This window comes from Lepisma saccharinum, chromosome 18 (genome assembly GCF_977018435.1).
Source record: "Lepisma saccharinum chromosome 18, izLepSacc3.1, whole genome shotgun sequence".
Taxonomy (NCBI): Eukaryota; Metazoa; Arthropoda; class Insecta; order Zygentoma; family Lepismatidae; genus Lepisma; species Lepisma saccharinum.
In genome coordinates, this window is record NC_139246.1 from 44,188,453 (window position 1) to 44,215,235 (window position 26,783).

Sequence of the window (26,783 nt, forward strand, 5' to 3'; positions counted from 1 at the left end):
CTTGCTTGCAAGGTGACATACTTTGCCACAGAGGAGCTCATGGGATTCTCTCGTTTCTTGCACCCTCTCCTCCTCTCCCCTTCCCCAACACTTTCCTCTGCCTTCCACGCCTCTTGCCTGCGCGCTCGGTTTTCTGGTAACCCCAGAGGTCATCTTGCTGATTCTAATTGGACCGACGGCAATGAACCAATCCAGATACACTTGTATAAATACTGGATGGATGCAAAGCCAAGATCGCACAGTTGTTTTGTGGTGCGAAAGTTGGAAAACCCAGGACACTCCACGGACCTACAATGAGGCTGGTAGGAGTTCATTAATTTTGTATTACCTTCAATGTGTTTCCACAAAGAGTAAGGAATTGGAACATGTGCATGGTGTTTTACTGTGGCAAGCTTTTGACACGACAAATCACTTGACAGAAGATTGATTGGTTTGTTGTTTTAAGTCCACTTTATGCACAGTAAGGCTAACCGGAACTGGACGTAGTGTTTAAAATGGTATTCGAACCTCTATGTGCTTCCAACGGGTATTGAACCTGGGATCCCTTGATTACAAGGATGCTACGTTTAAATTACGCCATCCGAGAGTTAAACTTGACAGAAGAGAACATTAGTTTTGGAATCTAATCTAAGGGTCCGGAGTTCGATACCCGGTGAAGGCATAGTGGTTCGGTTCCCACTTTTAACTTTAGATCCAGTCGCAATTAACCTATCTGTGCATAAAGTGAACTTTCAATAAACTCAATGTAGTTTTGCAACCACAAATCTGAAAATCTGAATGTAAGTTGTGAAACGACAATGAAGAACTTCGAAAGGAATTGAGGACATCTTTCTCTGATATATATTACTTGATATGTAGGACATTTTCGAAAGGAATTTAAGTAAAAATTAGAAACTTTGAATCAAAATGGCTTGATTTCTATCACATTTTTATCACTTTGCATTTATAATACAGCGTTTACCAGCATAGGATTTAGTAAATATGAACTATTGGAGCTCAGTAAAAAATTAATTAATATTTGTAATCTTGTAATTTCATGTTCAAGCCTCATGTATTTTTCTCATATAAACTTTTCATATGTGCTTGAATGACATATCTTCAATAAGCGATTTCGTGGACGAGAAAGGCTTTATGATACTTCCATTAAAAGTACATCAACCTGGTCAGTTTTTCCATAAGCAATCTACTAAAATTATTTTATAGAATTTATTGAAATATCTTCTTCAAAGATAAAGACGATCCCATTAGCATTTTACATGTCTATATCAAGAATTACAATGCTCATACTTGTCAATAAAAGCACCAAAGTTTGCATATTGTTAATATGGTAAATCTAAATTCTAACTCTTTTATTTTAAGTTTAAACGTGTTGTACAAGTTATAAAAGAGGATATTTTTAGTATACTAAACAACAAAATGGTTAAGGGTCACTTAATAATGTTACACGTATGTGCATAGGTGAAATAAATAACATCGTGTATACAGAGGGAAAAAGAAAGGGCCTGTAACTTTATGATTCGAATTCGAATAATATCTTCTAATTTCTTCTATCTATATAAAGGGTAATTATATACAAATATACGCACGTGTAATGTACATAGAGACCTCATAATGCACATAAGAATTTCTACATCAGTGAATGAAGTTACATGCAATACACTTGTCCAAAAAAAATGTGTATTTTGTTAATAACTTGTAACCTCGAAATAGTCAATTATTTATCGTAGAGTTTTCAGTGTTGGTACGGAATCAGTTAAGTATCGTTAACACATATTTCTTTTGTATTGATTACGACACACTTGAAATAAGGTTTCCATAACTTTATAACACCAGAGGGAGATGTCCCTACCATTAGATATATATTTCTGTTACACTAAAGTTAAAGGTGATAATAACTTATAATATGGCCTTAATGATACCTTAATAGAATTTAATGTGAGAAATAAAACTACAATAATGAAAACACCTATAATCGCACAATATTCATATTTAAATGCTGATTTATTGATTATTCTTGATGATCTAAATTTGCATGTGAGTTTCATATTTTAGAATCAGCTTCCTTTGTTAAATATATATTTCTCTTACGATTGCTTTCACATAATTATTAGGGCCTTATTCCGACATGCGATCTGAAATAAGTTGATGTACGAAATCATAAGAATTATTACATTTTAAATACTTAATCTTAAAAATAGATAATGAATATTACACAGAAGCTTAACGAATTGCGTTCTTATTGTAATTGCTTTTATGTCAAGTGTACAAATTGCTTTTTATTGTTATTGTTTCTGTAATGCTTTGCTATTGTATTTACAGAGTCTAATATTTTGGGAGGCAGTACGTTGTGAATTTAATATCAATATGTCTAGTGTGTATAATTGATAGCTGCGAAATCTCAATTTATTTCTTGCTTTCTCTTTACATATGTGCCTAAGATATTATTTGTGACATATATTACCGAAATATGATAGGCTTCCTCGTGTATTCAATGCGAAAGTGATATTTATTGTTTCGCTGAAGGACTGAACTATGTTGTCTTTTGATATATCTAATTGGGCAAGTTTTATTCATACATATTGAAAGGGGATAGGAAAGGTTTTAGCATACACTGGGGTGTTATCTGTAAGCTTGATCACAAGGAGGATTGTTGAAAATTAGATGAATTCGGTTTCCATTTACCTTACCATTCCACCGCCACCTCTCGTTCTGCCACTTTTGTGTTATTTTATCTAACTATAGGAACCATTTCAACTTTATTGCAAATATTATAATTCGAGCCCTTCAAAGCTTAGATACTAATTATACTCTGATTTCTACGATATTCTATAATTTTACCACGTTTACATTTTCTCACAGGGTGCTCCACGAAATATCTATTTCATTTCATTAACTAATTTGTTTCGGGGCTATATACACTCGATGCATTTTCAATATCATCTGCAATAGTTTTTACGGGTGGCGAAAATATGACAAACAAAACTGAGATATGGACGCGTTAAAGTTACAGTGGTGTAAGTCACTTTGAAAAAAAATGACATAGACACAGAAACCAGATATATATACCTAAGTGAATATGCTAACAGAAAACGTGAAGTCAATCAGAGATTCATTCAATAGTCAACAGACGACAGTTTAAGGTCTAGTGATAAAGGAAACAGCTGTTGTGTTGATCAGCAAAGTGCTGTGAGTCAGACTATTTTTTCTAAAACAAAAAGTGACTTACACCACTGTAACTTTAACCCTTCCATATGCAAGCATGATATAGTAATATAAAAGTTGAACTTGATCGAGATATGAGGAGTTCAGAGCACAAGTGGTGCAACTCCACTTTTCGTGAAAATGAAGTTACATGTATAACTTAGAACTGTGAAGTATTAACATTTCTGTGCTAGTAGTAAGTATCTCCTAAGTTTCAAGTTCTTGCTCATAGAGGCACCACTATGTCTTTGTGATCCAACAGCTAAACCCAGTAATAAGTTATCAAAATGTGGATTTTTTTTCCAAAACTGTCTTGTATCGAGATACGTCACTTGTGCTCTGAGCATGCGCACTCTGCAATCTGTTATGAAACTTTCCCGAGTTGGGCACGGGTGTTCTTTGCTTTCCATCATCAATTTCATCACTTCGTGATTAGCCAAAACTGGCAGTTGATTTGCTTTATTTTACTTCTCCTCTTGTGCCACTTTTGGCTAATTTGCGAACATGGCGATGAGTGATGATTTGTTGAAATTGATGAATGGACACGCATAAACATCCATGCCCTGGCCGGGATTCGAACCCAGAACTCCTAGCGCCAAAACTGACAGAAAAGCTAAGCAAAATAAACCAAATCAATTAGTCCCGATGCTTTCAAATCATTTTGCTCTAACTTTCTAGGATTTAATTAAGACCACGACTAAAAAAAACACGTGAACAGAAACGGAAGTGCGAAATTAAAACAGAATAAAATATTAACAATTATGCATAACAAAAAAATGGAACTGAATGGGTGTGGTATATTGTCTTAAGACTACACAGTTTTAAAATGTTATTTTGAAATCCGTTACACACACACGCGCTTGCGTGACGTGTACTATGAAGTACTTTATCTTCTCTCCCCTTCAGATACAATGAAATGAGGTAGGAAAGGTCAAAAATCCTTTTATTTTCCCTTTCATATGATCAAGGAAAGCTTTCAATAATTAAAGAAGAAAAAAATGCATATTCCTAACAGTATTAGTTCACTCAAGTGGCATAACAATGGAAAAGCCTGATAAATTGTACTCTTCATTCCATAGGAATTAATTCCCAAGGTTGTGTGAACGATGGGTACAACGATGTGACCATTAATAAGACAATGAAGCAACACTCTCTTAGCAAAGAACATTGCCTTGGTGCATCATCTGCCCATGAATGCACCAAATGCTAACTTCCTCTTTTAATTGGTAAATTCCCGGTCAAGGTTCCTTGATGACCAGATGATCCAATTGTGATTCGTATAGCACAAGGCCGGTGAGAAAGAAACGTGATTTTAATTCCAACGGCATGAAGATGAATGTGTTGCATTTGATAAAAATCGCGTTTGATACAAAAGGGAACTGACCTTTCAAATACAAAGCGTTCATTTGTTTCCACACTGTTAGCCAAGTATGAATTGACCTTCCTGGTTCCTGGAAGAAGTGAAGATGAAGATTAAACAATCTTCATTTGCAACTTGAGAGTACATCCCACCTTCCAACAATGTGCATGTAAATCAACCAATCTTTATAAAATGCAGAGCACTGACAGATTCCTGCGAGTACTATCAAGAGATTGTTGTCAAGGAAAACCAGCGACAGCGGAAGGATTAATCATCTAGGGGTGCTTAGGGGGTGCGATGTTGATAATAAAGAAAACGTGAAACATGTTTTAGTGACTATATCAAACACCAACCAACTTTTAGGGTTTCTTTAAAAATATGCCAAAGAAATTGAAAACTACTCGTGACTTGCTCCATTTTTACTTACTTTGACCTCAACAAGTTCGTTTACAGGGAAGTAAATACAGATTTTCTTTGAGACTAGGAGCAATAGCTTGTCTATTGTATACAATAATAGCGGTCTCACTTCAATACCTAACATTCGACGCTCAACATGACGACATGGTTATAATTTATGTCATAAGAACATGAGATGACACTGCATCAGTTGATAGTGTTTCTAATTGAAAATAGGTTCTTAAAAATGGACGCGGAAGGGGTTGCGGGAGAAAGTTAAGGGGTGCGCAAGAACCCCTTAGCACCTCCCTAGCGCCTCCTCTGAGGAAAGCAAAACACACGTAAACTATGAAAGTAAACTTACGTTACACCTGCAGGATCATTGCAATTATCTCTTTCCAACTAATGCTTTCTCTTCTGCTGTCGGTTTCTGATTTTCAAATCTCTTCCTAGCTACTCAAAACTGATCATGCTTTTTTCATTTTCCTCCTAGGGTCTTATGTTCAGGTAGGGGCCTCCCCAATGGCGTAGTGGTAGCGTCGTTACCTTGTAATCAAGGGGTCCCGGGTTCGATACTTGGTGGAGGCATATAGTGGTTCGGATCCCACTTTAAACTGTAGGTGCAGTCCCGAATAACCTTACTGTGCATAAAGTGGACTTAAAACACCAACTCAATCAATCAATATAAGGGTCCACAATATGGCAGCTGCATTGAGTGCTTCATGAGATACTCTACGTATAGACCCAGCTGTCATTGGAACGACCAATACGATAACTCCCAACCCACGTGAATGACTTTACATTGGTTAGATTCTTACAACAGACAGAGATGTGCCAATTACGTCATATTCGGCATTTTGATGTAGCAGGTTAGTTACGTCCGTCTCGAAATTACTTAGCATGCGTAACTGGCACTCATTTATGTACAGACATGGAAACGTCTGGGTACGTAGTCAGGAAGGAGTGCTAGTGGGGCTGCAGCCCACCCCCCGAAATCCTACAAACATCTAATTTAAAGAGTGTATAGTGGTAATTAATTTTACTTGCTTAGCAGGATTAACCGTAGAATAATTTGTAATATACTTAGAAATTCAGGGCTTCTACCACCCATTTTTAGCTTTTTCACATTTTGATGGAGGCTTCTGATAAAGGATGACCCCTCCCCGAAATAAAATTATGGCTACGGGCCTGGTCTCATTGAAAGTCAGTCTGGTATTTACAACACAAAAGTGTCCGTGACTGTACTACGTAGTATATTGGCGTGTAACAATACGATCAAACTTAATGTTTAGGTAAAACTTACTACCACTGTATTAAACTATTAAAGAAATCATTCGCACGCAAAGCTGTACTATACTAAATAAACTGTAGTATAAGCCCATGGCAATAATTAACCAATCCGTATAGATGAACCAGTATGTTAGTTACTAACATATGTGTACATTTATATACATACCATTGTTTTCTGAAAGTATCGAAAGAGGGCACCAAAGTGATTGGTTTGAACAAGTGCGCCGCAATGTGTTGTACGTACATAAAGAGAATACTTTGGCATATTTATATCTCTTAGGTTAATCGCAAAGATGATGAATGATGAAATGAATGTTGGATCAACCAGAGTGAAACCAACCATGCATTGACCAGGATCCTAATCAATAATATCTGACTTCACAGTTTTCTAAGTTTCATTTAACATTTATCATCGTGTGAAAAATGGAACAGCAATATTTACTTAGGTATTGAAGTGTAAACATTACCTGATCTACATCGCTGAGAAGAACATAGAAGAAAACAGGACGTTCTTGATGTGATTTTCTCATCAATTTAAGCAAAATAGTGGAACAAGTCTTTATGTACATCACGTTTAGTGTTTCCATATTCCCATTATTATGTTACAGTAGTTGTTCAGTATTTTGAGGTTGCTGCCTGTGAAGTATACATTCCCATGCATTCAGACAGAAGAAACAGTTTGGCTCTAAACTGCAATTCATGGTCTTTAATCTTCTCGTACGCCTCACTGTCATCAAACGATAATTCCCGCGGTTCTTATTTCAAGGCATCATATTATGCAGCTTCTTCCTATAATCATGCAGGACTAACCTCACAAAACCGGTATTCATATCACCAGTCCTTCTTGTTCAAGTATTCAAAGTCCTTCCCACAGAACACCTTAGTATTTCTCGTCATAATGAAAAGTCTTTGTTGTGTTACTTCTGTATTTCTAAAATATGTTACTTTGTTCTTTGTTATTCAAGCAACATACATATATTAGATGTTTGTTGTATTCTGTCAAAACTATCTCTGGAGCAAGGTCTAGCACAGCGGCAGAGAAGAAGGGGAATCGAGTGGGCAGAGCGAAGCAGTACACGCTACTGCGAAGGCTGATGAAGTCGTTACCCCCACCCCTCCAAGCAATCCCACTCCCTCTCACATGTTCATTGGTGGAGCCCTCTCGCGTCACTGCTTACGCAGAGACTTGTTTTCCGGGACAGAGTAGATTGTGATCTATGTTTACAAATTTTGTGACACAAAATTCAATAACTTGTTAAAAATGTATTGATGTAAATTTTTTTCGTGCTGCCTTCATTTCAACTCAAAACTTATGTAAATTTCTTCCGTTTGTCCTTAACTTCTTTCATTTAATTATTTTCTTTATTTTTTAAACCCCTGAAGTTTCGGATTTGAATCCCAGTCTGTTCATGGGTGTTCTTCTTTGTGTCACTTCATCACTCATCCTCATCGTCGCGATTAGCCAAAGTAGCAGAAAGTGGTCATACAAATATTAGTTACAAATTAAATTTCATTACATTTCCTCATTTCTGTTTGTATAGCTCTTTCCACTTTTCCTGATTTTCCTTTCCTCTATCTTCTTTCGTGTTACATTCTAACACTTGTACTGCCTTGATCTACTCTTCCTTCATGTTTTTCACCCTTCATCTTATCTCTCGCTTCCTTCATCCTCATAATTTTTACTCGCATCTCTACTCTATTAATACTTTGTTCTTCGTTTCGTCTCCAATTCTTCTATTATAATTTCATTTGCACGGTTCTTAGATAAGCTGAATGATATTTCTGTCTTTAGCATTTGCATATATTTTCATCGCCAGTTCTGGACCGAGAGGTCTACTTCCGATCTCATGATCGAAATTCTCGGGTTTGAGTCAGGGCCTGTGGGTGAGTGTACGTTATGTGTGTCCCTTCATCAATTTCAGTTTACTCTATGTGTGTCCCTTCATCAATTTCAGTTTACGCTATGTGTGTCCATTCATCAATTTCAGTTTACGCTATGTGTGTCCCTTCATCAATTTCAGTTTACGTTATGTGTGTCCCATCATCAATTTTAGTTTACGTTATGTTATCCCTTCGTCAATTTCAGTTTACGCTATGTGTGTCTCTTCATCAATTTCAGTTTACGTTATGTGTGTCCCTTCATGAATTTCAGTTTACTCTATGTGTGTGTCCCTTCATCAATTTCAGTTTACGTTATGTGTGTCCCATCATCAATTTTAGTTTACGTTATGTTATCCCTTCATCAATTTCAGTTTACGCTATGTGTGTCTCTTCATCAATTTCAGTTTACGTTATGTGTGTCCCTTCATGAATTTCAGTTTACTCTATGTGTGTCCCTTCATCAATTTCAGTTTACGTTATGTGTGTCCCATCATCAATTTTAGTTTACGTTATGTTATCCCTTCATCAATTTCAGTTTACGCTATGTGTGACTCTTCATCAATTTCAGTTTACGTTATGTGTGTCCCTTCATGAATTTCAGTTTACTCTATGTGTGTCCCTTCATCAATTTCAGTTTACGTTATATTCATCAATTTGAGTTTACGTTATATGTGTCCCTTCATCAATTTCAGTTTACGTTATGTGTGTCCCTTCATGAATTTCAGTTTACTCTATGTGTGTCCCTTCATCAATTTCAGTTTACGTTATATTCATAAATTTGAGTTTACGTTATGTGTGTCCCTTCATCAATTTCAGTTTACGTTATGTGTGTCCCATCATCAATTTTAGTTTACGTTATGTGTGCCCCTTCATCAATTTCAGTTTACTCTATGTGTGTCCCTTCATCAATTTCAGTTTACGTTATATTCATCAATTTGAGTTTACGTTATGTGTGTCCATTCATCAATTTCAGTTTACGTTATGTGTGCCCATCATCAATTTCAGTTTACGCTATGTGTGTCCAAACATCAATTTCAGTTTACGCTATGTGTGTCCCTTCATCAATTTCAGTTTACGTTATGTGTGTCCCTTCATGAATTTCAGTTTACTCTATGTGTGTCCCTTCATCAATGTCAGTTTACGTTATATTCATCAATTTCAGTTTACGTTATGTGTGTCCCTTCATCAATTTCAGTTTACGTTATGTGTGTCCCTTCATGAATTTCAGTTTACTCTATGTGTGTCCCTTCATCAATTTCAGTTTACGTTATATTCATCAATTTCAGTTTACGCTATGTGTGTCCCTTCATCAATTTCAGTTTAAGTTATGTTTGTCCCTTCATCAATTTCAGTTTACGTTATGTGTGTCCCTTCATCAATTTCGTCTACGCATCGCCATTGAATAGCGAAGAGTGGCAGAAAAGCGACGTACAATAACAATAATACTAACAACTTCACCTCATTTTGGAGTCATGTGGTCCACTGACCTCCGTGCAGGAGTGGTTAGGACGCGTGCTACGACGCCAAGATTCTCGGTTCGAATTCCTGCCTGGGCGTGTGTATTGTTTTTGAGTGTTCTTTCATCAATTTCATCATATCATGATTCATTCTTAGCGACGCTATTAGCAGAAAAGCGACATTAAGTAACAAAAATCAAATTCATCTTGTTCTCTAAGGAATATTCAAGGTGACAATTTTGTGCCGGCAAAGAATACGGTAAAAGTTGGTTCTTTGTGTGGAGGGAACGCCGTAATATCATTTTCATTTAGTAACATAGGAAACTCATTTACATTGTGTCTACACTCTGTCCCGTATATCTCTGGAGCAAGTGAACGAAAACAAGTCTCCACGCAAGTAGTAACACGAGACGGCTCCACCAATGAACACGTGAGAGGGAACGGGATTGTGTGGAGGGAGGAAAGCGACTGCAGTTACTAGCCATCACAGCAACGTGTACTGCTTCGCTCTGCCCACTCGATTTCCTCCCCTTCTCTGCCGTTATGCGCGACCTTGTCCCAGAAATAGCCATGGCAGGGTATACTTTGCCCTATTGAATGTTAGTTCTATATTCTGAGACCATTTGACACACTTGATCACAGGGGCTAACAAGGCTGAGCATAGCGTGAGAGAAGGGGAGGAAATCTAGTGGACAGAGCGAAGCAGTACACGCTGCTGCGAAGGCTGGTAACTGCAGTCGCTTTACCCCCTCCACTCAATCTTGTTCCCTCTCACCTGTTCATTGGTGGAGCTGTTTCGCGCCACTGCTTGCAGAGAGAGCTGTTTTCTTTTGCCTGTTCTAGAGATATCTGGGACAGGGTATAGTAAGGAACACCATAACGAGCACCGTAATTTGCCATATCTACATCGTGACTGTACTTAAGGATTAACAGACAAGATTATATTTTTTAGAAAGCTTTTTTTTTGCATGTCGGTAATTGACTAAAAAATCAGCGCACGGGAAGGTGATTTTGAGACTCAGCTTCTGTACCACCTACATCGTCGACGTCATGTTACCAATGTATCAACATGAAGCAAGGATAATGAAAATGTTGGCGTCCACTCACAGGCCAAAACACAAGCGTCTCATTCCACGTCGCCACGTTTGATGTGTGTGTTTACCATTTCGCTAATTATACGAGGAGAAATTTATCTCGTCACGTCCTGCCGAGAAACAATTAGCAGATGACGTAAGCTCCGGGAATCTTCATGGTTTTGTCTCACGTTTCCTCTTTCAGTTCCTAGTCACCTCCGCCCTGCTGTCTGCCGTTGTGGCACGCCCCCAGTACGGCGGCTTTGGTGGGAGAACGGGAGGAGGCGGCGGGCGGCCAGGGGCGTTCGGAGGGGGCGGTGGAGGCGCTCAGCAGAACCCACCGATTCCCATCCTCAGCTACTCCAACATCCACAACCCTGATGGCACGTACAGTTACAGGTGAGTGGGTTTATTGTGTTTTATTGGTTATTTATTGTTGCTTTCTACAGTACGATTATTTTCTTAGCATCTCTGGTTGTAAAGATGTACGCTTGGCAACACCGCACACAGCGATGTCCGTTGAACCGTGGAAACTGCGGGCTGTCACTGCGAGTCAGTGCGTGCGTGGTTGCCACGTTCCACGTACATCCTTAATACGTTGAATAAAAATCTGTATAACATCGGATTCTCAATGTGAATTAACAATGATACTGGACTTTAAAAGCTAATACAAAGAGCTTCAATACAAGACCAATATTGTATTTTTAAGATTACCCAATACTAAGAAAAAGGTGTTTCACAAAATAGATAAGAACGGTCTTTTGAACAATTTTAGAAATCTGAAAATTAAGATTTGTGTTTAAAACCTTCCTGCCTGCGTCATATTAAAATTTCATCACGATCGTGTGACAATCTTTTTTCTATTTATAGAATTTCAGAGATCGATCGTTTACAAAACTAAACGAAACGGCACTTTTTTGTTCTCCCGACGATGAAATTTCGAAGGGATATTCAAAAAAAATTTGATTAGCATAGATTAATGCAGAATTGAATAAGCTAAATTTTGATGTAACTCGTTTCTACGTAGGTCTACTGGTTAATTTCTAATGGACATTTCCACTACATTTTTAAAGAATCATTTATAAATTCTACACCATCGACAAATAACCCCTGCAATTTCCCACGTTCATGTGCATGCATTTTTAGGTAAAATATCGAGTTTCTAATTTTCGAGCCGAGCGTTGCGCGCAAAACACACCTGCGCCATGTTGTGACGTCGTCGTTCGGCTCGTTCTGTCGTCTGCACTTCGAGTTGGCTGCATTTTGTGTTAGGACGCGTCTGTGTTTGCTATGAGATAATGGATTGGTAAAGATACGAAACTACTAGGACAGGGAATGGTCGTTACCACTAAGCAAGCACTAAGTCAGTGCTTTACTACAGTTTTCTTTGCTGAGTTAACATTACAAATAAGATTTTTTGTTGCCTTGCGCCGAAACAAGTTTCCATCTTGTGAGTTACAAGAGCAGAGCAGCCCGAAATTTATAGCTAGTCAGTGTTGTGGATATCACAGTGGACAATAAAGATTCCACCATTATGCACAAATACGAGTACTAGATGCTCCAATAAGATATTTCTCAATGTACCCACGAATTAAAATAACTTGTTTGTGAGCGATTTACATGGCGAGGCCACATGAATGATAAGCTACAAGAACAATGAAATTGATCTGTGAAAGCTATGTAAAAGTGCAAGTTACTAAAAATACTGTTCTATTTGATTACATTGCAGTGCATTACCATGCACGTAGCCAGAAATTTTTGTACGGAGAAGGGGCTTCAGGCTCTAATAAAAATTAAAACATTAAAAATAATAATAATGGTTTTGATTGTTATTGCACAACAATAACTATTATAAACTAATAAAACAAAAGTTTTTATTTCTATAATAATTTTATTACATCCTTTCTTGGGCAGGCTGTTCTATTCGGTCCACCAGATGAGCAAATATGCAGCGCAACTGTTTTTCTATTTTTTTTTTGTTTTTTTTTTACATGTCAAATACAGTTAGTGTACTGAAATGCAAAGTACTATATTTTGTTATTTACATTCACACGCCTTGTTCAAGAAAAAACAATAAGTTAGGAGTAAATTTTGGTCATATAGTGCGACCTCTCACATAAGAAATCTAATTTTTGCAATTTGGAAAACTTGAATCACCTATTCCTGGGATTAAATAATAAAAATATGGTTCCAGCACTTTACACTCAACTTTTTTGATCTCGCGCATTTTTTACTTTAATTTTTCTTTTGCAATCGTGGGCGTCGATAGGAGGGGAGTCGGTCGTCCCTTTGGAAATTGGCAGCGTTCATTTCAAGTTACAAAAAAGAAGAAAGCTTGTTATTTTTATTGTTAATAGGAGAAATAAAGATAATTTAGTTAGTATTTGAACAGAATATAGCGACAGTAGAAAGTGTATTAGATCAAAAAATTTAAAGGAAAATATAGGAACAAAGTTGTATCTCCATGTTCTACCATTTAATCCAAGAAATAAATGGGTCCACAGTTTTCAATATTCCAAAAAATATAGTTTTGTGGGAGAGGTCACAACATAAACCTTATGAGTAAAATTTTCCCAAACCTTTTACAGCCTTTTCGCGAATGATATGCAAAAGTTAATAACAAATACAATAACTGTGAATTTCAGTACACTGAGCGAAATGTGAACAAAAAATATGTGAAATAACTTTGTACTAGATATTCACTCAACTGTTTACTTTCATTAGTATATAATATTTATCACTGTAAAATAACAATTCTATTTTTATCAATTATTATTATTTCTACTATTCAAGGTTTATCATTTCCCGAGCTCCAACAAAAAATTCTGGCAACGCCCATGGTTGGAATAATATCTAACTGAAATTTATTTACGTTATTATTATTATTTGCAATAAATATAATATCCCTTCAGTTTTTTGTAACTTGAAATGAAGGATGCCAACTTCTAGGAGCTGGTCAACGGATCGGTTCGAACCCCCGCCCTTCCCGACGCTCATTTGCATTACACGCATTCATTTTAAGCTACGCAAGAAAAATGAGGAAAAAAAAACCTGGTTTATACCGTTGTGCAAAGAGACACTGACATTTTTCTCCAGGTAAACTTATTGCACTGCAGTAATACCAGCACTACTAAAATAAGTAAAATTAGGAATCATTGCTAATGAGAAAAATCTTTCAACAGAATAATATTAAATGATCTTGAATAAGCTGTCGATGAAAGTAAACAGCATGTCAAATTTCCGTTGCAAAACTTAACTCGCTGCTTTCGTCACTCCTCTTACCTCTGCTCCATCCAATATCAGTTGTGCAAAATATGGAGCTACCTTGAATTCATCTGCACATGTTAGATTGCCGGAATTGTCTTTAGAACATCTCTCGCATGTCATAATCGAAACGTTAATTTTGAAAATCACAGAGAATCCTCTTCCATGTTCAGCGTTACAAACACGAGGAGCAACGAACGCCTTCGTGCATGGATTTCTAGAGCGCTAAGCAGACGACCGAGTTCACTGCCGAACGAGAACGTCATAACTGGAATATCCAATCAGAGGCTGTTCTGTTTTCGTGTATAGCATCAATTTGGCACAGCTTCTAAGGCCAAATTTTCGCAAACTATTTTGCACAACGTTAATATAAAATGAATGGGATGCACTGATACAGTTAAAATCATATTTTAGGTTAGAGTGGAAATGTCCATTGCAGTCCAAACTCATGTGTCCATAATATTTAATCCTAGTTTATGAAAGAAAAATTATTCTGGCAGTCGTCCTCTGAATGAGACTCGAACCCGGAACCTTTGGAAGCCACATCGTGAGTCGAACACTGGACAAATGACCTCTGGACCTTTGCATATGTATTTTAATTTTGACGTCTCTTTTCTGCATCTTGAGTTAATCGCAGCGACGAGGATACGCCCGTCACTTATCAGTATTCAGCAGTTTTTTTTAAAAAATTATCTCTTTTCCAAACACACAATATGAAATTTCAATTCTGAAAATTTACATCCATTTGAATTTATTCTAGAACATTGGATAGATTCGTGGCAACGTAAGCCCATTTTCTATAACAGATATCTAGACAATATCAAAAGTAAACCACATGAATATTTACTTGAATGTTCTATAATAGGGGTAGCCAGAAATAGTCGTTCACTCATGGAGATATTTTCTGTTACTCATCAATAGTTGGCAACACTGTTATAAATTAATTCATTTGTCACGCTACATAGTACTTTGTAATCTAATTCTTGTAAAGTTTTTTTCTCATCTCAGAAACTTGTAAATTGGATAATTATTACTTTCTAACGTCAATAATTTTGCACATACAAGTTTAACTTAGTATATCTATTAAAAATAATAGATAGTAAAGGTTTTACGAATCACAAGATTATCATCAAAATTCACTTCATCCTTGGTAGCTAGCAATGTATTTTGAAATATGAGAAGTGGCTCCATCTATCGGGCAGTTTATCTATCTCTTGAAGAAATTCTAAACATTTGTTAATTTTTGAGAATTTTGAATATCGTGAGAAACTTTCAGAAAGGTATTTTGCTACATGGGTCAAAGGCCCAGTTATACTATAATGTGGTGCTGGAATTAATAATAAAATAAAATAAGAGGGTTGATGAACAAGTAAATTCAGGTTAGCTGATAACGAATGCGTGCACTGAATGTAGTGAATTAGAGGAAAGGTTCCTTAACCAATAACTATTATTTTTACCAAGGAATGGAACACAACCTTGGTCATATCACTGGAAATCCTTGCACCAAAGACGGACTTTATTTCACAAAAAACTGGGTAGCCGTAACATGCCACGTAGCATTTTCTGGCTTTCAACTGAAACCCATACAAATTCTAACCTATAATTCCGGACAAGCTTAAAGAAATTAACCTTCCACAACCCGCGCTGAGTGCCGCCTTTTTAAAAAAAATGAATTACTGTCCCTACCAGAGCAATAATGGTCGCGAAAGCACCAGGTAACTCATCTTCAGTATTTTTCCGAAAACATAGAGGCGTTGGCCCCTTTTTTTCTGTCGTTCTTTCAGTTGATTACACGCCCCTGAAGTGACCGGTCCCCCTTTGGTGGCACTCAGTACCGCGCACGGGACGTTTCCTACCTTAAATCACAGCTATGTCTGTTCTTACGTATATCCCGTAAGAGTACGAGAAAAAAATTGAGATTTGTACATTTTAAAAATATTTTGTACATTGATTGTTTTTTCTGCGAGTCAGAGAGACTTTGACAGAGAATTTTGGAACAAATAGTTCCTTTCTAAGCCCATATAAGTTGTATGATTTCAATTAGTTTTGAAAAATACTTTGAAAAATTTGAAAAAAAAAGTTGATTTTTTTCGAAAAATATGTTGAAAAGTTTTGAAAAATAGTTTGATATTTTTGTGAATGGTGAGTTTACTTTTTGGTGCCTTCATTTTATGGAAAACTTTTAATTACTTTTAGAATAATATTTTGGTGCATTTGCTTCAAGAGTCTTAACTTGTGATTGTATGACACACTGTCATCTTTCTTTACTTTTCTTCTAATAGCTAATATAAATGTCCGAAATGGACATGTTTGCATTCATGTATATTTCCCCTGATTTCCAGTAAGTGCTAGTGTAATTCAAACTCGATTTGCATCAATCACGTAAATAACGTTGGTTTTGATGAGGTGACACTGAGTGCCGCGCGCGGGACATTTATGCTGCTATGAGGACGGATGACGGAGGGACCTTACCTTCCTCACAAATTTGACCATTCGTGTGACCACCACATGTCCTTCCAGTGTTCTCAACTCATAAGGACACCCATGTGGCTGAACATGGTTTGATTGCTGAGTTTCGGTTATCTTTTTTTGGAATACCCTGTAGGTTCAGCCAGGATTAATCTGTCTGGCAATAAAGCGAACTTAAATTAAGTCTATATATTTTTATCTGAAATAGATATGAACATCGTTTAACAGGAAAATACCTATGCAACTAATGGTTAAGAAAATAAAATTTACTAGGAACCGGCGAACATTAAAAATTCATTACTTACGATATTCGAATGTGAGATTAGTTGAATTTACGAGATAACATTTTTTTTTTTCGTTTTCAACTTTTTACTTGGCCAACTATGTACATCTCTAAATAGGAGATGAAGTGTTATAAAATCGAATGTTTTAGCACGGAAAGAGAAAATTTAATTGCAAACTCTACTACTAGATGTCACTAGCTATTAGCAGGGCTATTATACGTCTAAAGTAATTTTGTAAGACATTTTAATTCGACTTAACAAAACAAAAATTCAATATTAAAGTGAGATCTTAATGCTTTGTAAAGTTAAAAAGCAAAGTTTAAACTTTTTGTCAAATTGTTATTTCTAATCATAGAAATTCACTTGTGTTGATATATATTTTTCATGGAATATAAACTGCCATGAATGAAGTTCTATCAGTAATGTTGTATTTCACTTAGACGAATCAAATACGTAAAAAATTCACGCTAAATTTTTTTTGTTTAATAACAATAAAAACACAACTAAACTTTGTTTTCATGAAAGAAAAACTACGTATGCTGACTGGGGCAGTCTGTATTTCAGTAATAAAGCACTTAACGACGTTAAGTTTCAGCCCAGATTTGAAACAAAACTAAAATCATTCCTTTTTAGTTTTATTTTGCCAGACAATTTCGTTGAGTGGGTTCAAAGACGGACAAAATACTATCAGAAGGGAACACACTTCTACAGTTCAGGATTATCCCTCTTTCCATTCCTTATCCATTCCTTACTCTTTCTAGGATTATATCTCTTCTTTTTCCTTTATCTAGCTTTCCTTGTTCAATGTCCGTAAGATAAATATTCGTAATCCCTATTGGGATATTTATGAAAGTACGAAAATAACATTTTGTGTAACGAATTAAGATTCAAATGCTTAATTTATTTCTACGTATATTACTACATCGTGTACCAAAATGATTATCGGGGTTTCAAGCAGTTGACATTGCAACAGACGAAGGTGAATATTTATATCGAACATGTACGATAAGAACGGCTGTGGAAGTTTGCTTCCCTGAGCGCTTATCATTTGTTTCCCATCAGTCAGAGCGGCGTAGGTGTATTACAAGATGGCGATCCCAGTGCAGCATGGACGTCCGCAGGATTTTTTCCAGGGAGGGTCAAGGAAGGTATTTTTTTCAAGGGGGGGGCAAACAAGGCACATTTTCCCCCAAAATAGTGTTGTTCCCTAAAAAAAACATTGCTTAAATTTGAATTTATGGTGTTCATGCAATAATTAACACATATTATTGTGGCTAAAATGAAATTATAAGTGTGAAATACATATTTTTTGGTTGACTTTCATTTACCAGGGGGGGGGCACGGCCCCCCTTGCCCCCCCTTCCGGACGCCCATGCAGTGCAGACGTCCTTTTGTATCCTTGGATTTGCAAAGTGCGGTTCTGCTGTTTCAGCTGTTTTCGACGGCGATTTGGTAGAGATGCTCTATCCGTGCGTCGGGAAGCATTGGTCGTTAATTCGGCCTCTTAGGAACTTATTCAATTTTTTTTATATATTTGTATGAATCTATTCCTAGCGTTACTTTGCGCCAACTCCGCCACATTAAACAATATGGCACCTTATTGCCGCAAACAGTGTTGGCAACTTACTACCATAATGGGTGCAGCACTACAACTAATCGAGCGTTCAAGACCTCCTTACTTGATATTGGCTGACTCCAATTGGTGTAACAGGAAACCAAAGTCGGTGGTGCTAAACAAGGTCAATTCAGGAATAGCACCAATAAGAGTGTTCACTTAGGCCAATTCTGACGTTGGTTGCTTTCAAATGCCCTTTTGACAGAGAACATTTTATGTATTAGTACAAACATACCATACATTAAACCCTTAGGCAAAACACGCGAACAAACTGATTGATTTGGTGTTTTAAGTGCACTTTATGCACAGTAAGGCTAATCGGGACCGGACCTACAGTTTAAAGTGGGATCCAAATCACTATGTGCCTCCACCGGGCATCGAACCCGGGATCCCTTGATTACAAGGCGGCGACGCTACCACTGCGCCATTGGGGAAGCCCCAGGAACTAACTTAATGATTTCATAAAATTAAGTATTAACGATTGCAGACATCTTGGTGTAGGTCGATATTGATATAATTGTTAGAAAGGAAGATTTTCAGATGAGCTTGACATCCAGTATCATTCATACTAATCTGAGGCGTTCGTAAATTTCTCCTATTCTAGTTTCACACATTTAGATTCTTATTTTAGGTTCTTAACCTATTTTTATATATTTCAAGTAAATAAGAAAAAAACAAGTTACATTAACTTTTCATAAAAACTACGTAACAACTAATGAAGTTTTACAGTGCCTAAAATAACCTACTTTGCTTGTTAGAACCTCTTGTAGGTTCATCCGTCTAAATGAAAACCTCTTTTTAGGTTCTTTAATATTTTTTAATGTTTTACAGGATTGTTATATCACACGGATGTATTTGTTCTGTTCGGTGACGAGAAATGAATCGACTGATACTTTTGAAAGATACCCTCTGTCGATTTCCCTTCCTTCAAGTCCATAATATTTTTTCAAAGCTGTGAACAAAGCAAGATGTCTGGCTTCACTGTTACGTGCACAGTCAAAAAGGAAAAACTTATGATCCGTGTGGTCTTCATGACTTTCGTGTCAGTTCGGGGCTTGTGGCATTCACGCCTTGCGAATTAACCTATGAGCATTAAAATTTGCACCACTGACTATGTTTCTGTTGAAAGATCATTTTCAGCATGTAAGATGATCCTCACAGAATAAAACGCGGAGTTTGGCTGTGGGAAACATGAAAGTGACAATTATGCAATTATACCTGCGTAATTAATTTTCCAAAACAAGTAACTTCCGATAAGAGAATAAGTATAGTATCACATCTCCAGTACCCACTTCTCCTACTGCGATTCCAGTAAGACACCCTCTCCACCCCCCACCCCTAATCTTCTCGAAGTCACTAATCTCCACACTTGTTACTAGACCTTTACTTATTCAAGATGATCAAGAACTTTTAACAGATAAAAATTAACAACAAATAGAGGCTTTTAAACTTCCTACCTCTACCAATTAGTACCTTTGTCAACTTCTAATCCCTAACCTAATAACTCTTTTATCCCATTCATAGACTTTACACTAATACCTTCCGATTACTAACCTATTCTGTCTCATTTAAGCTTAAAATTAATAATTGTAGATCTAACACTATTAGGCCTATATGTAAACCAATTGTTATTCTGGTCTCCGAATAACCATCATACCATCATGTACAAAAATGGAAATTGCAAATAAAGGATAAAGAACAAAGATAAATAGGGGAATCCCGTAAATATTTCGTGTAACTCACGCTCCGGTATAATTTAATGGACAATAGCGCATACCTTCGAAAGTATGCGGGAGGAGGAGGGCATTTTTCGGGGGTTCCCCCCTATAAGAAAAATATAGTATCACAATAATTGTAGATAATTTTGAAAATGGTGAATACAAATGAACATTTGGTTAGAAAATTAACATGTAGTTGATATATAAACCTATTAAAATTTCTTACGGTTCTTTTGGTGAAATTTTGTTTGTAACGATATTAGCTAATCAGTATTTTCCAGTAATTTTGATTCAGGAATTTTCGAGACTAATTTATGATTTTTAGAACCTATTTTAGGATCTTTAAAGCCTATTTTAGTAACCTAAATGCACACTTTGTGAACCTAAATATCTGATGTCATAATAATAATAAAGTATCACCTCCCAGTCTCACTCCATGATGAAAGTCGCTGAGGCAAAATTTGCTCCGTTACAATCCCCATAATATTGTCTCCAAAGTCCGAGAAAATTAAAAATCACATCCAAAGTGCGCGAGTCAATAAGATATAGACCGAATGCGTAAGTTGCCGCTATCGAAGCAACAACGAATGCGCTAAATGGACGAGTCCAGTGTCAAACTAGGGGTGACGGCTGCAAGCGAAAACCAAGTTCTGTGCTGGTGCTAAAACAATATGGAAGCTTCACACTTAGTAACATCCCAGGTCAAGTGGGAATGTTAGCCTTCTTAAATCCGAAGGTATGGCTGCAGCAACATAAGCCTTCCATCTGTCCCTATCCTGGGTAAGATCAATCCAATGTTTTCAATCCTTACCGATTTCCTTTAGGTCCATCTTAACGTTATCCCTCCATCTTCGTCTTGGCCATCCTACAGCTCTCCTACCATCAGGTTTCACAACAAGAATCCTGTAAACCCTTATGTAACCTTCTCCACTCACCTACCTCCTCACCCCTTTTAGGTCCAAATATTTTTCTAAGGATTTTATTTTCAAATACTCTCAATTTATGTTCCTTTTTTAATGTAAGGGACCATATAATACTACAGGCAAAATTACTGTTTAGTATATTTTAACTTTTACTAGCTATTGTACGAGAAGGTAAAAGTCATTTCCTGAAATAAGCCAGCTTCTTATTTCCTCTTTAATATCAATTTTATTTGTTAGTACTCCTAAGTACTTGGATTTGGAAACTGATTCAAACGAATTGTTATCAGTAACTTAATTTTGATTAGGTCTATTACCAGTGGCGGCGAATAGGGGGCGAGGGGGGCAGTTGCCCTCCCTCCCACTTTTGCCACCTTTGCTCCCGCACTATGATAAAGCTTATGTATCAAGAGAAAGTAAACTGTTCTTGCCCCCTAGTTCTTAAACCTTGTTCCCCCAGTTTTCGGATACAATTGCCGCCACTGTCTATTACCAAACTTAGTTGTGCGATCTGGGCTTCTAAACGAGTTTAGTACTATTTCATTCCAAGAAGCTCCTTAATATTCTTCATGACCTTAATCAACATTTTGAAATATTGAAAATGCTATCCAGTGGTCGAACTCAAATCCATCGCATCAAAGACGAGGCATATCTTATCCGCTAAGCTCAAAGAGAATGAGGAACACGCCGCGTGGCATTTATCGGCCTTTTATTTTCATTAGAATCAAACGTTTCTCGCTGGTAGAGATGGATGTACCAACCTGATCTCCACTGCAACCAGGGGATGCTGTAATTGCTTAGCATGTGAAAAATCGTGAGCCATACGTACCTCGAAGCTCAAAACGAGACAGAATCATGTCAAAATGATTCGGTTACAAACCAGAATTTTCACATTCAGTTATTCCTGTTATGGCCTGCAGCTAACAGCGAGATGGAGTTACGGCTGTCATGAAAAGTTTGAAGTTCTGACCCTTGCCCGACATTCATTGTGAACACTAATGACCTACCAAGAGGAAGCTTTCACTTTCATTTTGCTCACGACATATTTTAAACTGGCTAGATAGATGCATTACTTCCATTTCCTTAAAGTTTGTGTGTGGTTTTATGTCTTGGCTGTAGCCGGTCGGGTCACATAGTGATTCGGATCCCACTTTAAACTGTAGGTCCAGTCCCGTGCAAGCTATCTGTGCAAGAAGTGAACTTATTATTTATTTATTTATTCAGAGTTTCAGATACAGCACTAGTAATAACCATTTTACACTGAAATCGTAATAGATAAATAAAAACAAGTCAAGTTCGTTTTAGGTAAAAACAAGAAAGGTAAACAAAATTGACAAGACATAAACAAGGAAGAACAAAAGATCTAGAGATGCATTGTTAGTGACGATCGGAAAGTACTTTCTGGGGAAAAAATGTCAATGTTTGTGGGTAGTTTAATAAAGAACTAGGCCAATCTGTGCAACAATGTTACATATCAGGTAATGGTTCAACTATAGTGACCGATGTGTCACGCTAGGTCTGATTTTATTTTGTTTTAACAACGAACCGAATCATAAGTAGAAATTCTGATCTTAATTTTACATGAATGATTTTGTGGGAAAATGTCATGTATGTTTGTGAAAGTGCACCGTAGAGACTGCAGAGCGTGCAGCGTTGTGAGTGAGGGAATGGGCAAAAAAGCATGAAGCTTGGTCTGTTAAGTGAGAAACCTCTTGTCATCGAGTCGTGAGCAACAGTGCAGCATTTTTCACCATATCTCTCCTTAGGTTGGCCATGCTGCCTTCAGCGCTGGCGTGCTGAAAGATGATACTCTTGTGGTTACGTGGCCGAGGTTTTATCTTAATCGCTCCATATTTCTTTCTTTTGTAACAGAGTGAACATGGCCGCGCTACTGGCAGTGTGCACCAAGGTAGAACAGAGATCAATGATCTGAAGCTTGTCGTGGATGACTAACATGACTAACAATGGTGTGACCAGAATTTTCGAATTGGAAAGGGGTTATGTACACCTTTTTTTAGCAGTCGGACCTCATTTTGCCATCTAGTCCTGCCTTTGACGTTCCTTTTGTTTAGGAATACTGGGCCAAAGAAGGAGGGGTTATACCCCCCATCAACCTCTCGCCCTCGCGAACGCCACGTGCTGGAGGTTGATGGGCGTCCTACTCCCGCTTGGTGCTTCCAGCTTGTCCGGTCATTTTTAAACCACTCTATCAAATCATACGCACTTCTACGGCGCAGAGCACTGTCTCCGTATTGCACTGAAAGCCGAAATTCAACCCCTGACACACCTTCGAAGCAGAGAAAGAGATCAGATCTATCTCCGTTCTACCTTGGTGCACACTGCCAACAGAGCAGCTATGTTAACTCTGTTACAAATGAAAGAAAAATTGAGCGATTGAGACAAAACCTTGGACACATAACCATAAAAGTACCACCTTTCAGCACCCCTGCGCTGAAAGCAGTGTGTCCAACCTAAAGAAAGCTATGGTGAAAGTGCGGATAATTTGTAACTTCCCCTCGTAATCAAGACAGGTACTTCCTTGAAAAGGAAGACACCTTTACTCCACAGTATTTTTTTACCTCTCAAGGCACGCGACTCTTTCACTTCTGCTCTGCCGCTTGCAAACCTTGAGGTGCATGCGTGAAACTCGCACCGTACGGAGCGCTCGCTGACCTCCACAAGTGCAAGTAAATTGCTCAAGCCTGATCCATTGCACAATTTACATCCACCGGGAATCGTACTAGGAACCCATTGATTACAAGGCAACAGCGTCATTATATGCCTTCAAAAGGAAGACCTTCATTTTTAAAAAGTGCATGCGATGATGTGAACATAAAGATAAACATGAAAAATGTGAAAATGTAAGTCTCCCATATGCAATTACATAGGTTATTCAGGAACAAATCACTGGTTAATGCGTATTCGTGAACAACACACATGCTTGCATACAAGGAAACATTATACATTTTTGCTAATTCAAAAAAAAAAAAAAAAAAAAAAAAAATAGCACTTTAAAAGAATAATTCAGAAGTAATTATTTATCACAGTAGCTTGTTCATAAATATATCTCCTATCATAGATCCAGCAAACTCCACCTTTCTCCAATAAAAACATGACCATGTATATAATTTATTTATGGTTTCAATAAAGAAGAAATTAGTTCCTCACCATGACGCAGTGGTAGCGTCGGCGCATTGTAATCAAGCTCATAGAGGTTCTGATCCCACTTTGACCTGTAGTTCCAGTCCCAATTAATCATTCTATGCATAAAGTGAACTTAAAAATAAACTCAAACAAATAGCAACGATTATGTGATCAGAAATATGGGTTTGGCGCTATCAAGGGGAACGTCCTGCTTTGCCCACCCAGAGGGTGGCGATATCAAGGGAGACGTCCTGCCAGAGGGTGGCAATATGAAGGGGAACGTCCTGCTTTGCCCGCCAGAGGGTGGCGATATCAAGGGGAACGTCCTGCTTTGCCCGCCCGGAGGGTGGCGATATCAAGGGGAACGTCCTGCTTTGCCCGCCCGGAGGATGGCAATATCAAGGGAAACGTCCTGCCAGAGGGTGGCGATATCAAGGGGAACGTCCTGCTTTGCCCGCCCAGAGGGTGGCGATATCAAGGGGAACGTCCTGTTTTGCCCGCCCAGAGGGTGGCGATATCAAGGGAAACGTCCTGCCAGAGGGTGGCGATATCAAGGGGAACGTCCTGCTTTGCCCGCCCGGAGGGTGGCGATATCAAGGGGAACGTCCTGCTTTGCCCGCCCGAGGGTGGCGATATCAAGGGAAATGTCCTGACAGAGGGTGGCGATATCAAGGGAAATGTCCTGACAGAGGGTGGCGATATCAAGGGGAAAGTCCTGCTTTGCCCGCCCAGAGGGTGGCGATATCAAGGGAAATGTCCTGCCAGAGGGTGGCGATATCAAAGGAAATGTCCTGCCAGAGGGTGGCGATATCAAGGGAACGTCCTGCTTTGCCCGCCCAGAGGGTGGCGATATCAAGGGGAACGTCCTGTTTTGCCCGCCCAGAGGGTGGCGATATCAAGGGGGACGCCCTGCTTTGCCCGCCAGGGGGTGGCGCCTGTTAAGTCACCCCTCTACCAAAGTTCCAGTGCTCGAGTCCCATCCTGGTTATAAGTGTTCTTTGTGAGTGTTCCTTCATCGCTTTCATCTAATCGTCTCTCACCCTCATCGTCACGATTAGACAACATCAGCAGAAAAGCGATGCTGAGTAACGAAAATTCCAACACACGGATCAATGGGCACCTCTGGAAGAAAATCAAATCAACCAAGGAGGAGTGTTTTGTTGATCATTCCACTCCCACAATGGCCAAGTGCAAAAATGTATCGAGCCTTAACTCTATTACCTTTCAAGGTTCTAGGAACATCCAGGGAAGTGTGGTGGCACTTGCTCCCCCTGAGTGGTAAAAATTTTGATTTAATTAATTGTGCTTTTTACACTGGAAAGTAAAATAAATGTTATTTGTTTTTTCAAAGGATTAAAAATAACGCATTGCCATAGTATCGAAGTATTTATTCCCTACCCTCACTGGGAAGTATTTACCTCTGGAGAAAGTTTTGTTTTGGTGGCAAGGTGTGACAAAGAAATCATTTTTTTTTACTTCATTGAGTAAAGCAATTTTCATTATCCTGTATCTAAAAGAAAAAAGTTCTCAAATAAGTAAAACACATTCCTGTACATTGGTAATGCTGTGTTCACATAGGAAAAAATCGTTAATGAATATTAATGCTACTTAGATATTTAAGAGTCTCGCATTTCAAACAATGTTGTAATTTATTGACAAACCCCTCTGTGGACACTGGCTTACGCAGATTTTTTTTCCGGGGGGATTTGGAAATGTAGAGGTGTATATTACATAGCTACGTTCTGAGGGTGGGGGTGGGAATACAGCACAAGATATTTCGTAATTGTCGTTTTAAACTTTTGTTTTGAAAGTTGTGCAATGACAAAATTGGTAATCAGGGCTCATTTTAAGGGCAGTTTGCATTTCTTTACTGTTTTCATCTGAAAAGTTGTACTTTCTTAAAATTTCGGGCGGGACTGCAACCCTAGTAGGCACCCTCTGTGTACGCCAGGGTCCGGGGATTAATTCTTTGCCGATAACCTAATCTTACATATTACTTCAAGGCATGTTCTCTTCTCTTTCAGTTACGAAACGGGCAACGGAATCGCAGTGCAAGAAGAAGGCTATCTGAAGAACCAGGGCACTGAGTACGAGGCCCAGGTGCAGCAGGGTTCGTACTCGTATACTGCACCTGATGGGACGCCCATCACAGTCACGTATATCGCGGACGAGAACGGCTTCAGGGCAGAAGGAGCCCATCTGCCCACGCCCCCGCCCATCCCAGAGGCCATCCAGAGGTCGCTGCAGCAGATAGCCGCGGCCCAGGGCCGAGGGGGCGGTGGGCAAGGAGGGTTCGGAAGCACGCCCAGACCTTACAATTATTAACCACCAGATTAACAATGGCATTTTGTCCACGCAACCTTACTCGTATTGATTTACTAATTCCTACAGTTGTGTATGTTTAATCTGCAATGTCTCAATCTAATTCCCTTGAAAGAAATGCAGTTGTAGAAATTGGAGGGGTATCCTTGATTGTTCTTGGATATGAATGTTGATTTCTTTAATAATCAAGTGTTTATATACTTAAACTCTTCAGTGCTGTTTACTGTTACTTCAACAATGAAGTTAACAATCTTGCTAATTCCATTCATTGTTGGACAAATATAGGTGTATTGGAGATCCTAAGTGTCAAGTACGTAAAACCATTTTTTCTGTTGTAACAATGACAATAAGTTTGTCAGCAAAGCTTAACTATACCCTGTCTCAATTGT

The 26,783-nt window shown here is 38.1% G+C and overlaps 1 protein-coding gene across 1 annotated transcript; it reads left to right on the forward strand.

The window, feature by feature from the left end:
• Nucleotides 1–244: 244 nt before the first annotated feature.
• LOC146002034 (endocuticle structural glycoprotein SgAbd-2-like) lies at nucleotides 245–26,783 on the forward strand. The gene is made up of 3 exons (XM_083139746.1): nucleotides 245–302; nucleotides 10,864–11,057; nucleotides 26,097–26,783. The coding sequence occupies exons 1-3, from the start codon at nucleotides 294–296 to the stop codon at nucleotides 26,395–26,397; spliced, it is 504 nt and encodes a 167-aa protein (XP_082995872.1). The 5' UTR covers nucleotides 245–293; the 3' UTR covers nucleotides 26,398–26,783.

What these genes read in the sequence shown, in the direction of transcription:
- LOC146002034 (XM_083139746.1), top strand. An exon ending in GATGGCACGTACAGTTACAG is followed by an intron (nt 11,058 to 26,096) that starts GTGAGTGGGTTT and finishes CTTCTCTTTCAG; the next exon opens with TTACGAAACGGGCAACGGAA.